Source organism: Nelumbo nucifera, chromosome 1 (genome assembly GCF_055504915.1).
Source record: "Nelumbo nucifera cultivar China Antique chromosome 1, China Antique-T2T, whole genome shotgun sequence".
In the NCBI taxonomy this organism is placed as follows: Eukaryota; Viridiplantae; Streptophyta; class Magnoliopsida; order Proteales; family Nelumbonaceae; genus Nelumbo; species Nelumbo nucifera.
Genome location: NC_142649.1, coordinates 8,372,474 through 8,389,509, shown reverse-complemented (window position 1 = coordinate 8,389,509; position 17,036 = coordinate 8,372,474). Strand labels below are relative to the sequence as shown.

Here is a 17,036-nt window from a genome sequence, read left to right as displayed (position 1 = left end):
GGTTCAAAGTATCGATATGTATCGGTTGATATGTATCGTGCCGATGATTTTTTGATACACCCCTTCAGAAGTTGCATCGAATCAAATTATGGATCAGAGGGTAGCCGGGCCTTAAACCGATTCCTTTGAACCGATTTAAATAAAACCTAAAAAAGGTACTGATACGGCGTATTGGCCTATATCGATACTTTGAACCTTAATATGAACCTCATTAATGTCACAGAGGGGCTTTAATCTCTAGTCAATAAGTATCTGCAGTACTAAGAGAGAAGTTTCAAACTCTTTTCTACAACCACATTCTGGTATTTGGTATGATAGAGAGAAAGTCATTACTTGAACACCAATTTAGCTACAAATTCGTCAAGGTTTTTATCTGAACTTCCACCTTCATCTATTACCTCTAGCCAAATTTCTCCACTTGATGGCATTCTTCCTAATTTGTTCCCCTCTCTCTCCCTCCATAATTTCCCTTACGCAGCGTTCTACCTCTTCTCTACATACAATCCCCTTTTCACCTGGCCGAGCCATGAGACCCACTTCCCATACATCCTCCACATACTTTGCATTTATGGGTTGATCCGTCCACTGTGGGATTCCCACCATTGGCACGCCCAAGCTCACTGCCTCCAGAGTAGAATTCCACCCACAATGCGTAACAAAGCAGCCCACTGCCCGGTGAGCTAAAACCTCCAACTGGGGACTCCATGCCACAATCAGCCCCTTGTCTGATGTCTCTTCTATGAACTTGTTTGGAAACTTGTCCACCTCTGATGATCCCACAACCCATAAGAAGTGGCTGTTAGTCCTCCTCAATCCCCACCCAAGTTTCTCCATCTGTTCTACCTCAAGTGCTGCAAAGCTCCCAAACGACACATAAACAACTGATCCAGCAGCCCTTTTGTTTAGCCAATTCAAGCAGGCACCACCATCTGACTTGAAGAGATTGAGACCATAGTCCTTACCATCTGTCACCCTTTTGTCTATATACATAGATGGTATTGTTGGTCCAATTGTCCGCAATAGTGGCCAGCGTCTTGTCATCCAATCTACCTCCTATATGAGAATTCACCAACACAAAAACAAGTGCAACTTAAGTTCAAAGCTAGGGGAAAATGGAACAAGGGATAGAGGATTTTGTCTCTCCTCACCATTCCCTACCACCAGATTGATTTAAGAGTCCGTTTAGTTTGTAGTCGGAATCAGTATGGGAAAGATCTTTTCCAATGTAGTCTGTTTGGTTCGGATAGGAATCGGAATGGAAAATGAAATCAGCAGAAATGGAATTTCATTCCCAAGAGAAGGGAGGGAATGGCCATTCCCTTAAATTGGGGAATGTCATTCTGTCAGGAATGAGAATGACATTCCAATTCCGCTCAACCAAACATTTAAAATCAGAATGTTCCAAATTCAGATTCTGATTCCAGATTCCTATTCCTGCGAATCAAATGGGACCTAAATATAGCCATTTGAATAAAACTTGGACATTGATCAATTTGTTATGTTGAGAAATTTTGAAATATCCACCTCAACCTCCAACTCTTGGAAGGTGTTGACAAGGATCCAATCTGTTGTCTCCAAGTTAGAGAATTGATTTATGATGGAGGACCAGCTCAACAACCGATGACAGTTCACACTGCACACGCCTAGAGAGTCCTTACGTGATCCAACAAACCCAGGATAGTGTCGATAACTCACTGTCTTGGAGATGGTGGCTATCGGACGATGGACGACAAGTCCAATTCCTACTTGTTTTAGTTGTTTTACTTTCCTAGTTATTCTACAAGACTACCAGTATGTATTATAAATACTTCAGTTTCTGAGCTCAATAGGCACACAAGAATTTTCTTTAGCAATTCTCTCTACTAAGGCTCTACGCCTAACTCTTTACGTGAGGCTTCAAGTCCGAAGCCGATTCGATCGTCCGGGTGCTTGCATAGTCAGCCCGGTCGAGTGCGTCACACTGCGTTAAGTGGTATCAGTGCGGGAGTTCGTCCAGTCAGATGGCCAACCAAGACGGTAGCAGTCGCAACCAACCCCGTGACGGAGATCAGGGGTTACAAGCTGTTTGAAGAGCGATCGAAGAGCAGCGCACAGCCACGCGTAACATTGAGCAGCAATTGGCAGAGATCATTGGACAACTGCGGACTTTGTTACGGGAGGATGTTCCAAGGAACCGGGATAACCCGTACCCAACCGGAGGAGACGACCACGGTAGACCACTCATCGATCCTATACCCCGGAATCCTGTTCTTGATGATGATAGTGACGACGAACTAGAACTCAACGTTGCTCCAGTTATTCCCGGTGATGGCAGAAACGATAGGAATTGGTGAAATCCCGGCAATTTTAATCACCATCGGAATAATGATGAGTTTAAACTCAAGGTGGATATTCCTACTTTTAGTGGGGATCTGGATATAGAGGGCCTTCTGGATTGGATCACCGAGGTCGACCGTTTCTTCAAATACATGGAAATCCCGGAAGAAAGAAGGGTGAAGTTAGTAGCTTTTCGACTGAAGGGAGGAGCATCTGTCTGGTGGGAACGAATGAGGGAGACTCGGATCAGAGAAGGAAGAGGTCCAGTTCGAACATGGAGGCGTATGAAGTAGTTAATCAGAGGTAGGTTTTTACCCCCTGACTACGAGCAGTATATGTTTGAATCGTATCAACGGTGTGCGCAGGGAACAAGAAGTGTAAATGAATACACATTAGAATTTCTGAGATTGGCTGAACGGAACCAGCTATCTGAAAGTAACAACCAGCAGGCAGCCCGTTACCTGAGTGGGTTGAGACCTGCTATCAGAGACAAGATTGGTGTCCAGATGGTTCTAAGTGTGTAGGAAGCAAGGAACTTAGCTTTGAAGGCTGAGTTAATATTCCAAGAAAGGGCCCGAGCTGATAACTATCGACAGTACAGTGGGAGCGACAACAGGTTGGCAACAGTCGACAAGAGCAAACCTGCCCCAGGAGTACAACCCTCCCACCCGCCGAGTACAGCTAACGCCCGTAAGGCCACCACGGGAGGAAACACTCGAGGTAACACTTCCAACCCTCCTAAAGCCAGTAATCCCTATGCAAAACCTGCTCCTTTTAAATGCTTCATGTGCAATGAAGTTGGGCATAGGTCTAGTGACTGTCTCAGAAGAAAGGCAGTTAACATGGTAGAGAGAGAGGAGGAAGAAGACGGTGACGATGAAGAATATTGTGGACCCAATGGAGAAGACGAAGAAGGTACCTATGATCATGAAGGGTACACGTCCGTCGTGAGGAAGCTAATGCTATCTCAGAGAAGCGAAGATACCACACAACGACACCGGCTGTTTCGCACTAGGTGTACTATACAGGGTAAATTATTTGATTTAATTATTGATAGTGGCAATCAGGAAAATATTATCTGCAGGGATGTGGTACAGAAACTGCAACTACTTCTTGAGAAACACCCAAACCCATACACAATTGGGTGGATCAAGGAAGTTGGGGGCGTACGTGTGGAGGAACGCTGCAAGAATCCATTCTCTATTGGTAAGTACACTGATGAGGTATATTGTGATATTGTGGACATGGATGCTTGCCATATTTTGCTTGGTAGGCCTTGGCAGTTCGATGCAGATGCCAAACACCTGGGTAGGAAGAATACGTACCAGCTCGAGAAAGAGGGTGTACGCTATACCTTATTACCCATGGCAGAAAAGAACCAACACAAGGCTCCAAAGGCAGAAGAGCGAAATTTCCTTACCATAACGCATCACCATTCTGAGTTTATAAAAGAATGTAAGGATACCCGCGAGGTCCACTTGCTGGTGGTAAAGGGAGAAAGGATGAATGAATCACTGGTTCCTGATGAGTTACCTAACGAGCTCCCACCCATGCGAGATATCCAACATCATATTGACTTTGTCCCTGGTTCTAGCCTACCTAATCTACCACACTACAGGATGAGTCCTAAAGAGAACGAGATCGTACGGGAGAAGGTAGAAGAATTATTGAGAAATGGACATATTCAAGTCAGCATGAGCCCTTGTGCAGTGCCAACATTACTAACACCCAAGAAAGATGGGAGTTGGAGGATGTGTGTCGACAGCAGAGCAATTAACAAGATCACTATTGGCTACAAGTTTCCCATTCCCAGGTTGGACGACATGCTTGATCAACTTGATGGGGCTGTGGTCTTTTTCAAAATCGATCTCAGGAGTGGTTACCATCAGATCAGGATCCATCCCAGAGACGAATGGAAAACAACTTTCAAGACCAGAGATGGACTGTTCGAATGGTTAGTCATGCCTTTTGGACTAACTAACACACTCAGCACCTTCATGAGGCTAATGAATCAGGTACTGCGCCCTTTTATTGGTAAATTTGTTGTGGTATATTTTGATGATATCTTGATTTACAGCAAATCTATCACTGAGCACATAGGACATATCAGAGAGGTATTGAGTGCATTAAGGGAGAACAAATTATATGCTAATTTAAGGAAGTGCACTTTTATGAGCGACAATTTGTTGTTCTTGGGGTTCATTATAAGTAAGGACGGAATTAAAGTGGATGAGGAAAAAGTGAGAGCCATTAGGGAGTGGCCGACCCCAATAAATGTCACGGACGTAAGACGTTTCCATGGGTTAGCATCTTTCTACAGGCGATTTATCAAACACTTTAGTAGTATTGTAGCACTTATCACTGAGTGTTTGAAAAAGGGAAAGTTTCAATGGGGAGAGGAGCAAGAGCAAAGTTTCGCCTTCATAAAAGAAGAATTATGTACCGCTCCTGTCCTAGCACTACCAAGTTTTGACAAACTATTTGAGGTTGAGTGTGATGCCAGTGGAGTCAGCATAGGGGCTGTGTTGTCACAAGAAAAGAGACCAATTGCCTTTTTCAGTGAAAAGCTATGCGAAGCCAGGAAGAAATGGTTCACTTATGATAAAGAATTTTATGTTGTTGTAAGAGCATTAAAGACATGGGAACACTATTTGATTGCTAAAGAAATTGTCCTCTACACTGACCATCAAACTCTTAAGTATTTAAGTAAGTAGAAACAGTTGAGGAGTGATCTGCATGCAAGGTGGTCTGTTTTTATTGATAAATTCCCATACAAAATTGTGTATAAGGTTAGGCAACAAAACACAGTGGCTAATGCTTTGAGCAGGCATGTGGCCCTCATCAAGACTCTTAGTATTGAAATTGTAGGCTTTGAGTGCTTAAAAGATTTGTACGCCCAGGACGAGGACTTCAAACAGGTTTGGGAAAAGTGCATGAATCAATAGCCAGCAAGTGATTTCTACATACATGATGGGTTTCTTATGAAGGGGAACCAACTGTGCATCCCTTGCATCTCCCTCCGCGAGAAGATCATCAAGGATCTGCATGGGGGTGGCTTAGCAGGACACCTCGGGAGGGGCAAGACAATTGAGGCTGTCAAGGGGCGTTACTACTAGCCTAAATTAAGGAGAGATGTGACCACTATTGTGAGTAGATGCTATATATGTCAGATAACTAAGGGACAGACCCAGAATACTGGCCTCTACAGGCCTCTACCTGTTCCTACTGCGATTTGGGAAGACTTGTCCATAGATTTCGTGTTAGGCTTGCCAAAGACTCCAAGAAATATGAACTCTGTCTTTGTGGTGGTTGACCGGTTCTCCAAGATGGCACATTTCCTCCCATGCAAGAACGCCGCAGTTGCAACAGCGACAACTAAGCTATTTTTCAGGGAGATTGTCTGTTTACATGGGGTACCTAAGACCATCACATCGGATCAAGATATGAGGTTCTTAAGTCACTTCTGGATGACCCTATGGAGACTATTTGACTCATCATTGAATTTCAACAGTACAACTCATCCACAGACAGATGGATAGACAGAGGTGGTGAATCGAATCCTAGGTAACTTGATCCGCAGTATCTGTAGGGAGAGACCGAAGTAGTGGGATTTTGCCATAGCACGGGCAGAGTTCGCCTACAACAACGCAGTTCATAGCTCTACAGGTAGATCCCCGTTTTCAATTGTTTACATGAAGGTACCTAACCATGCATTGGACTTAGTAAAGCTACCCAGAGTACCCGGCCTCAGCACTTCTGCAGAGCAGCTGGCCGAACAGATCCAGTCAGTACAGGAAGAAGTATAGCAGAAACTTCAAAGGACCAATGCAAAGTATAAGTTTGCAGCTGACCGACATCGCAAGTACCAAGTGTTTGATGTCGGTGATGAAGTCATGGTGTTCTTAAGGAAGGAACGCATACCCATTGGGAAGCATAGCAAGTTACAGCCACGGAAATACGGCCCATACAAGATCCTTAAGAAGATCAATGACAATGCCTACGTAGTGGACTTACCAGATCACTTGGGTATTTCCAAAACCTTTAATGTTGCTGATCTTCATCGTTATTTACCGGACGCGACACTTGCATATCCCGATCATGACTCAGGGTCGAGTTCTTTCCAAGTGGGGGAGAATGATGGAGGACCAGCTCAACAACCGGCGACAGTCCACACCGCGCACGCCTAGAGAGTCCTTACGTGATCCAACAAACCCAGGATAGTGTCGACAGCTCACTGCCTTGGAGATGGTGGCTATCAGACGGTGGACGTCAAGTCCAATTCCTAGTTGTTTTAGTTGTTTTACTTTCCTAGTTATTCTACAAGACTACCAGTATGTATTATAAATACTTCAGTTTCTGAGCTCAATAGACACACAAGAATTTTCTTTAGCAATTCTCTCTACTAATGCTCTACGCTTAGCTCTTTACGTGAGGCTTCAAGTCTGAAGCCGATTCGATCGTCCGGGTGCTTGCATAGTCAGCCCGGTCGAGTGCGTCACGCTGCGTCAATTTATAACCGTTGCAAGATAAGACGGGTATCAATCTGGTACAGAGATAAAAGATGGCATGTCCATGATCGCAAGTGGTGGCAACCCAGGAAGAGAAGCAGCAATAGTCTCTGTCGTTGGGACTGTCGGAAGCCCCTGGTGAACATGGTAGTATATATTTTCAACAGCACACATTTGAGTGAAGAATGGAGCCCCAACTAAGCCCAAACTTTTGGCTACATCCAGAGCCCATGGAAGGAATGAATCGTACACAAGGCAATCAAGTGGGTGTCCATAGATGAGCTCAGCCAAGGTTTGCGAGCTAACTTCTTTAAAACGGTTGAGGTAGGCTTCGGTACTCTCTGCTTTCAGAACTCCGCCATCATCGTAGCCATCAGAGATAGTTTGGACGTCGACGGTCGACGGAGATGGAATCGGTGTCCATTGACCTCCAGGACGAGAGGGTGGTTACAAGCGTGGTCTTGAGCCCTTTGAAAGCTAAACGCTTGGCGACATGGAGCAGTGGGTTAATAATGTGGCCTTGGGTTGGGTAAGGGAGTACTAATATATGGCCTCTATTATAAGCTCTCTTCCTCTCCATTTCTGTTCTCTAAATTTCGTACACCAGTCTCCATTTTTACAGGAAGAAGATACACATTTATATATGGAGAAGATGTGGCTAGAATTGTAGATAAAATAACAGGCACATGTGGATTTTGTAGCTCTACAGCTTAACCAACCCAATCGTCGAAATGTGAGGAGCACGATAAAGGCTTTAAGCGTACGTTCTCTTCCTTCTTCCGAAGTCAAGATGAGAATTGACAGTTCCATGGTGCCGTGCCGGGCCGTGCTTGTATGTTGTGTCCTCTCGGATACTTTAGAGATCAGGCCCGGCGCGGCCATTGGCACGAGCCCAGGCGGACCTGGGCCGAGCCTTGAGCTAGGCCGGGCCAGGCCATGGGAGGCATATGTTTTCAAAAAAAAAATAAATATAATGAAAATTTTAAAATATATTAACAAAATAGACAAAAATTGAAAAAAAATCATATAATTTTATCTTATATGAATTTTGAGGTATACAATTGTTTATATATGAAACAATAGTGAAATTATAAAAATTGCAATACAATTGAAATAAAATAGTATAACAAACTTGAAAATAAAAACTTATATACATTTATAAATTATATATTACATATTATTATTATATTATTATTACATACAGATAAGCATACTGTGTCGAGCCGCGGATCGGTGCCAGCATGGCTAGCCTTGTCATGATTTGCCATTTTGGCCTTAGGCCTGAAGACCCAAGCCCAACATGGCCCAATTTACAGCTGTAGTCCCATATCCCATCCTATCTCGGTATTGGGAATAGACTTGTTCATGGACGAAGTTGCCCAACAGGTTGGCCCAGCCTGGCCCTACCCGATCTAAGTCGGGCTTGGATAACATATCAGTTCCATAGGCTCGGGCTTTCTCAAAAAAGCCTGGCCTGAGCTCGAGCCCAACTTGATAATATATAAAAATATATAATATATTTTTTCTTTATTCTTCTTTTTTTTCAAGTAATTGTGAAATCTTTCCTTATTTTTTTAGGTTTTGAAGTATTTTAATATAAATAAAACAGTTTTTTATTGAATAAAAAAAGAAAAAAAACTTTTTTCCAATTTTCTGACCAGGCTTTGGCTCGGCCCTGAGCTTCGGGCTTTATATGGTAAGGTCGGGCTTGGGCTCAGGTTTGAGTGTTTTCTGTTAATAGAAAAACAAAGCCTGATTGGGCTGACCGAGCCCATGAACAGGTCTAATTGGGAACATCTCCCCCATGATAAGTATGAAAGGTGTTCCCAATACATGTTGAGATGTGCATGTGAGATTATTGAGTTCCAATCGGTAGTTGAACATCGAGAACATATCCTCATGAAGTACAAGGGAGATATTCCCATCTATGACGCCAATAGTTGCTGAGGCTATGTATCTGAAGAACTCGTAATTACCAACCTAGCTCTAAAAACCTTGGGTTATTATAGGAATCCTCAGAGTTTAGATTGGGCCACATTGGGTCCAAAGAACAAACCCAGATTTTCTACTCACTTTTCTTACCCACTCTCTCCTTGCCTTGAATTGCAGCCACACATATCTCAATTTATAATAGAGATGTGTGGCTGCAATTCATCATGGCGGGCAGAGGGTGGGTAGGAAAAGTGAGTAGAAGATCCCGTTTGTCAAAAAACAGGCTGGTTCTAACAACCATTGCAGCCATGCATCCAGAACATCTCCTTTATCCTTCATGGCAAGATATTCTGTATGTATAGCTGTAATGGCTGTTGTGACCATATATATATGGACTGAAACCACATTTCTCTTTCGAACATATTCATATTTTATTTATTATATAAATTGTATAATTCATGGGATATCGAGTTGGGAATTCCCCCCAATAAACCACCTTCCAACACCCTATCAACATGATCTGACATGAGATTAGAAACCACCATAAAAGTGGGGGCTGCCATGTATTAGATGTGCAGTGTTAGATCATGTTGGTAGGGTGTTAAAACACATTTTGTTGGCAAGAGACCTGGGGGTAGCCTATTCCATACCCATAACCAGCCCCCTTGGATTTGATCCCACATCTCTCCACTACAACTAATGAGTGAAAGACGTTGCCACATGTAGGGGTGGTAATTTTTCACTCAACCCGCTGAATCCACCCAATCCACCCAGTATCTAATCCACCCATTTACTTGGCAGGTTGGAAATGAGTTTGATCACCCATTGGGTCAATTTAAATGGGTTGGGTTGGATTGGGTTGTAGATAACCATTGGGTTAACTACTAAATATATAATTATTAATTCCTTGGCATTTTTTTTAATTTTCTTCATTTGAAAAAAATAAGTTATAATTAATTTATTAATTTTCTATTAATTATTAACAAAAATTAGTTTTGTCTCAAATCAACACACTTCACCCAAATCGACATAAATCCAAATCAATTTGACCTGAGTCCGGACCGATTCGACTTAAATATGAATAGATCCGATCACCTCGGTTCAATTCATTTGGGTTAAATCGGGTTTGGGTTCAACCCAAACCAAACCAAACCCAACCAACCCGCCCAATTGCCACCGCTAGCTACATGAGCTACCATCAGTTGGTAAAATTCTCTTGAACTTTACCCTAGCAATATTTTATACCTCGAGAAAACCAAAACCCGTCCGACCCCCACCCCCCAATAACTTTCCGTTAATGTTAGGAACCAAGTATTGACCATAACAAAAGGATTAGCCTACTAAACAATAATCCGAATTTAAACTAGGTTCTAGTTTAGATGAAAGGTTGCTACTGAATTGGAGCCGGGGGTAAATCGGAAACCTTAGGCTGTATTTGGAAACGATGCAAATAAGTGTGAATGTATATATGTTGAGCGTAAAACGGTTCATATAAATTATAAAGTTCGGTTAGTTTTGAACCAACAAACTTACCTTCTTACCAAATAGATTTTTAGCTATAATGAATGCAAACACGAATTACAATAAAGTATGTCTTTTTTATCAAAAACCCACTTTAATTCAAATTTACTTCTTTTTTATTGATGGCTTTTACATCTTATTATCAATGTAAATTTGCATTAGAAAATGTGTTTTCATTCATTCAGGGTTTTTAAAAATAAACCAATGACCGAACTGGTCGGGGGTCCGGTTACCGGTTCGAACAGTCTGACCGTTCAACCCGAACAGTCGGCCCGTTCTAACAAAAAAATAGAAAAAAATAAAAAAAAAAATAGAAAACGGTCAAAACCGTTCGAACGGTTTGAATGGTTAACCAGCCAGTTCAACGGTTTGTTGACCAAAATCAACGGTTTTGGGGGAAAAAGCGGTTTTGGGGGAAAACGGAACCGGTCAGGTGACCGGTTCCCAGTTTTTCTGGTCTGTTCCAGTTTTGAAAACCATGTTCTCATTTGTCAATGCATAAATGTAAAGAAGATGGTTCAGCCCAGGGTCAGAATTTATAGGCCCAAAGTACTGTTGGAATACGTGCCAGCTTGGAATTGATGCCAATTCACGGGCGGACATTGATGCATAGAGTATGGGTTGTTGACATTTTGAATGTTTATAATTCCGTAAATGTAATGTTATCAAACACACAAAATAAACCAGAGTACAAATTTATCGTAAACTGAGATTTACACTCCATTTGCATCGTTTCCAAACAGACTTAGAGTTGAAATTGGTTGAGCGCCTAACTTGTAAGTACAAAAAGACATAAAAGGCCTTAGGACATTATATGCTGATAAAGGGGCTCTATTCTCTGGTCAATAAGTATCTGCTGATAGAAAAAGTCATCACTTAAACACCAATTTAGCTACAAACTCGTCAAGGTTTTTATCTGAACTTCCACCTTCATCCATTGCCTCTTTAGCCAAATTTCTCCACTTGATGGCATTCTTCCTAATTTGTTCCCCTCTCTCTCCCTCCATAATTTCCCTTACGCAGCGCTCTACCTCTTCTCTACATACAATTCCCTTTTCACCTGGCCGAGCCCTGAGACCAACTTCCCATACATCCTCCACATACTTTGCATTTGTGGGTTGATCCGTCCACTGTGGGATTCCCACCATTGGCACGCCCAAGCTCACAGCCTCCAGAGTAGAATTCCACCCACAATGCGTAACAAAGCAGCCCACTGCCTGGTGAGCTAAAACCTCCAACTGGGGACTCCATGCCACAATCAGCCCCTTGTCTGATGTCTCTTCTATGAACTTGTTTGGCAGCTTGTCCACCTCTGATGATCTCACAACCCACAGGAAGTGGCTATTAGTCCTCCTCAATCCCCACCCAAGTTCCTCCATCTGTTCTACCTCAAGTGCTGCAAGGCTCCCAAATGACACATAAACAACTGATCCAGCAGCCCTTTTGTTTAGCCAATTCAAGCAAGCACTACCATCTGACTTGAAGAGATTGAGACCATAGTCCATATCATATGTCACCCTTTTGTCCATATACATAGACGGTATTGTTGGTCCAATTGTCCGCAATAGTGGCCAGCGTCTTGTCATCCAATCTACCTCCTATATGAGAATTTACCAACACAAAAACAAGTGCAACTTTAGTTCAAAGGGGAAAATGGAACAAGGGATAGAGGATTTTGTCTCTCCTCATCATTCCCTACCACCAGATTGATTTAAGGGTCCGTTTGGTTTGCAGTTGGAATCAGAACAGAAATCCCTTGGAATCAGAATTGGAATGATCTTTTTTTATAGTCTGTTTGGTACAGACAGGAATCAGAATGGAAATTGAAATCAGCAGGAATGAAATTTCATTCTCAAGGGAGAGGGAGGGAATGGCCATTCCCTTAAATTGGGGAATGTCATTCTACCAGGATTGAGAACGAGATTCTAATTCCACCCAATCAAACAATTGAAATCAGAATGGTCCATTCCAATTCTGATTCCAGACTCCTATTCCTGCGAATCAAATGGGATCCAAGTATAGCCATTTGAATAAAACTTGGACATTGATCAATTTGTTATATTGAGAAATTTTGAAATACTCACCTCAACCTCTAACTCTTGGAAGGTGTTGACAAGGATCCAATCTGTTGTCTCCAAGTTAGAGAACTGATTTACAACCATTGCAAAATAAGACGGGTATGACCCAGATACAGAGATAAAAGATGGCATGTCCATGATGTCAAGTGGTGGCAACCCAGGAAGAGAAGCAGCAGTAGTCTCTGTCATTGGGACTGTCAGTAGTCCCTGGTGAACATGGTAGTATATATTTTCAACAGCACACGACTGAGTGAAGAATGGAGCCCCAACTAAGCCGAAACTTTTGGCTACATCCAGAGCCCATGGAAGGAATGAATCGTACACAAGGCAATCAACTGGGTGTCCAGAGCTCTTCTGTTTCTTGATGAGCTCAGCCAATGTTTGCGAGCCAACTTCTTTAAAACGATTGAGGTAGGCTTCGATACTCTCCGCTTTCAGAAATCCGCCATCATCGTAGCCATCGGAGATAGTTTGGACATCGACGGAGATGGACTCGGTGTACATTGACCTCCAGGACGAGAGGGTGGTTACAAGCGTGGTCTTGAGCCCTTTGAAAGCTAAACGCTTGGCGACTTGGAGCAGTGGATTAATGTGGCCTTGGGTTGGGTAAGGGAGTACTAATACGTGGCCTCTATTATAAGCTCTCTTCCCCTCCATTTCTCTTCTCTAAAGTTGTTACACCAGTCTTCATTTTTACAGGAAGAAGAAACACATTTATATATGGAGAAGTTGTGGCTAGAATTGTAGATAAAAGGGTTTCTTGCATATAGGGGCAACTTTTTGCTCTTAATATCAATAAAAAGTAATATTTTATATAATAACTAAAACAGGGTAAACTTTTTGAAAAAATATCAAGAAAGGGCATTGTTGTTCATCTTCCTCCTCTGCTCTCTATTCATGCTAATGATCATAACATTGCGATGCTCCACCCCTTTGAACCCATCGTAGCCTTTCAAGATCACTTTCATGAACGGCACGAACGACATGGATACTCCCGATATAGCCCTCTGTTGGGAATAAGCCTGTTATCTCACAATAGCCAAATAACACTTAATCTGAACTGAAGCATAGTAATTCTCATTCCCTCTTTGTGCAATTAAATGAGCATGCAAGCCAAACAATATCAATCAAATAGAAAGTGTATGCAATAACAAGAACACAATCCACAAATAAAGACACAAGATTTTGACGTGGAAAACCCTCCAAAACGAAGGGAAAAACCACGGGCAACTAGCCACTTAAAACTTCCACTAATAAATTAATGGGATACAACCAAGTTCTTCTCTAGTAGTGAATCTAGAGGATATCAGCATCAACTACTCACCCAATAAAGGTGGATTTCATCACATATTACCAAATAACTCAGAGACAAAAATGAATCTCACCAAAATGATAATAGAGAAGAGAAATAGCAAATCAAACCAGTAGATATGCAGCTTGAGGCGCCATTGACTGCATACTGAAATCCCAAGACGATTGGAGAAAGGATCACTACACAAGTTTGTATTCTTCACCCATGAGAACTCAAAAAAACTCTTCTTTTTTCCCCTCTCTCTCTCTTTCTCTCTCTCTCTCTCTCTTCTGTTTTTGGTGGTAGGCTTCACCGAATAGGTTCAGTTCACAGAAGTTTTTTTTTTTTTTCTTTAACGCTCCTCAATTTCTCTCCGCATGCGAAGTCGAAGAGGCTACCTTTATGAGTCTCTTCGACTTCCAACTCTCCGCCTCCTTTTTTTTTTCATTGTTTGTGGGCCCTCCACATGAGAAGAGAGCCCAACCAACACCCTCTGCATTAGCTCGTTCATCTCTGGCTTGTCTCCGTAGTACGAGTATGCCGGCTCACCATTGGCCTTCACGAACAGTTCCTCTTTTGGGTCCACCACCACCTCGTGCAGAATGGGTCACACCTTCACCAGTGCATCCTGGCGGTGTTGCAGAATGTACGCAGCGTACGATAAACCCTCTCTGTCGGTGACCAGGGTCTTTCCAATCTCCGTCAAGGAGTACTTGTGCTCCGAGCAGTCGTCGGCGATGTTCTCCGAGAAGACGTAGTTGGTGAGCATTCGAAGGATGTGCTAGAGGTTTTTGGGATCGCCGGTTGGGAGGACACGTGCTAAGATCTCGAAGGCAGAGAGAGGGACGTTGGAACTACCTTGCCAGATGGCATTGGGGACCTTGAGGCGAACGATGGCATTGAAGGACATCGGGACGCTGATTATGTTGGGAAGCTCCAATGTGGCCAGTCTGGCGTTGTTTTGGGTTTCCGTTGTCTCGTCCACCATGGCCATAGAGCTCTTGTTCTTCTCAGTTCTTACTTCTCAGAGATGGCTGCCAGTGCTGTTGTTGGTTTTTGATAAGGAGGTGAGGGAAAGATACTATTAACTACACCCACTGTCCACTGCTGTTTTAGGTTTCCATTGTCTCGTCCGCGAGCATAATTGTCGCCGGCGACCTTAACCTCCCAGTAGTGCCCTTTCTTGATATTATTCTAAAAAATTTACCCTATTTTAATTATTAAATAAAAAATTATTATTTTTTTTATAATAAAGGCAAAAAGTTGCCTTTATGTGATAGAAGTGTAGAACCCAACTTTTTACCCTTAACATCGAATGTGGATTTTGATAAAATGACAGGCACATGTGGATTTTATACCTCTGCAACTTAACCAAACCAATCGTCGAATTGTGCATCAAGTTCAAAGAGATAAAAAGAATAAAATAGAGACTCGTACACTACGTGCCTGCCTAAATGTAAGGAGCACGTTAAAGGCTTTAAGCGTACGTTCTCTTCCTGCTTTCAAAGTCAAGATGAGAATTGACAGTTTCATGGTGCCGTGCCGGGCCGTGCTTGTGTGTTGTGTCCTCTCGGATACTTCAGAGGTCAGGCCCGGAACGGCCATTGGCACGTGCCCAGGCGGATTTGGGCCGACCCTTGAGCCAGGCCGGGCAAGGCCATGGGAGGCATATTTAAAAAAAAGTTAAAATATATTAATAAAATAGATAAAAATTGAAAAAATCTTATAATTTTATTTTATATGAATTTTGATGTATATAATTGTTTATATATGAAATAATAAAGTGAAATTATAAAAATTGTAATACAATTGGAATAAAATACTATAATAAACTTGAAAATAAAAAGTTATATACATTTATATATTATATATTGCATATTATTATAAAATATAGATAAACATATTGTGTCAAGCCGCGGACCCGTGCCAGCATGGCTTGCCTTGTCATGCTTTGCCATGTCGGCCTTAGGCTTGAAGACCCAAGCCCAACATGGCCCATACCCTCGGGTCATGTCGTGGCACGACCTACATGCTACAGTGATGGGCCGGATCCAACATGGCCCAATTTACAGTTCTAGTCCCATATCCCATCCCAACTCTATATTGGGATTAGACATGTTCATGGGCCAAGTAGCCCCGGCGGATCGACCCAGCCTGGCCCTACCCGATTTAAGTCGAGCTTGGACAAGATATCAGGCCCGTAGGCTCGGGCTTGGGCCTAAAACACCAGGTCCAACCCTTTTTCAGGTCGGGCTCGGGCTTTCTAAAAAACGCCTGGCCTGAGTCCGAGCCTGACTTGATAATATATTATATAATGAAAATATATTTCATATAATAAAACATATATAATATATTCTTTCTTTATTACTATTCTTTTTTTTAACTAATAGTGAACTCTTTCATTATTTTTTGGGTTTTGAGGTCTTTTAATATAAATAAAAAAATTATTTATTGAATAAAAAAAGAAAAAAAAACTTTTTCCAATTTTCTGAACAGGCTCTGGCTCAACCCCGGGCTTTGGGCTTTATATAAGGGTCAGGCTCAGACTCCAAACCTAGGCCCAATGGTCAAGTCGGGCTCAGGCTTAGGTTTGAGTGTTTTCTGTTAATACAAAACAAAGCCTGGTCGGCCTGAACCCAACCCCGGCCTGACCCGGCCCATGAACAAGTCTAATTGGGAACATCTCCCCCACGATAAGTACAAAAGATGTTCCCAATACATGTTGAGATGTGCAAGTGAGGCACACTTTGTGGGGAGCTGATCTGAAGAACTAATTATTAAGTTCCAATTAGTTGGTGAAGATCAAGAACATATCACCATGAAGTACCAAAGGAGATATTCCCATCTACGACACCAATAGTTGCTGAGGCCATATATCGGGACCAAATTGGAACTCCTAATTACCAACCTAGCTCTAAAAACCTTGGGTTATTATACAAATCCTCCGATTTTAGATCAGGTCACACTGGGTCCAAAAGAACGAACCTAGATTTCCTACTCGCTTTTCCTACCTATTCACTACCTGCTTTGAATTGCAGTCACACATCTCTCAATTCATAATAGACGTATGGCTGCAATTCACGGCAGGTAGTGGGTGAGTAGGAAAAGTGAGTAAGAAATCCCGTTTGCCAAAGAACAGCTGGTTCTAACAACCATTGCAGCCATGTGTCAAGAACATCTCCATTACTTCATGGCAAGATGTTCTTTTATGTATAGCTGTAATGGCTGTTGTGACCATATATATAGACTGAAACCACATTTCTCTTTTCAACATTCTCTTGATTTTTATTTATTTATTTATTATATAACTTGTATGCTTCATGGGATATTTAGTTGGGACCTCCCACCAATAAAACCACCTTCCAACACCCTACCAACATGATTTGATAG

The 17,036-nt window shown here is 42.3% G+C and overlaps 1 protein-coding gene and 2 pseudogenes across 1 annotated transcript; all 3 read right to left on the bottom strand.

Moving 5' to 3' along the window:
* Nucleotides 1-329: 329 nt before the first annotated feature.
* LOC104586840 (UDP-glycosyltransferase 74F2-like) lies at nucleotides 330-7,479 on the bottom strand (annotated as a pseudogene).
* A 3,419-nt stretch (nucleotides 7,480-10,898) lies between these two features.
* On the bottom strand, nucleotides 10,899-13,078 carry LOC104586813 (UDP-glycosyltransferase 74F2-like). Its single transcript, XM_010244174.2, has 2 exons — nucleotides 12,362-13,078; nucleotides 10,899-11,875 (listed from the first exon to the last, which is right to left on the bottom strand). The coding sequence occupies exons 1-2, from the start codon at nucleotides 13,010-13,012 to the stop codon at nucleotides 11,150-11,152; spliced, it is 1,377 nt and encodes a 458-aa protein (XP_010242476.1). The 5' UTR covers nucleotides 13,013-13,078; the 3' UTR covers nucleotides 10,899-11,149.
* Nucleotides 13,079-13,091: 13 nt separating this feature from the next.
* Nucleotides 13,092-14,634, bottom strand: LOC104586841 (nicotinate N-methyltransferase 1-like; annotated as a pseudogene).
* Nucleotides 14,635-17,036: the final 2,402 nt, after the last annotated feature.

What these genes read in the sequence shown, in the direction of transcription:
- LOC104586813 (XM_010244174.2), bottom strand. Translation starts at nt 13,012, where the DNA reads ATGGAGGGGAAGAGAGCTTATAATAGAGGCCACGTATTAGTACTCCCT. An exon ending in TCCAAGAGTTAGAGGTTGAG is followed by an intron (nt 11,876 to 12,361) that starts GTGAGTATTTCA and finishes ATTCTCATATAG; the next exon opens with GAGGTAGATTGGATGACAAG.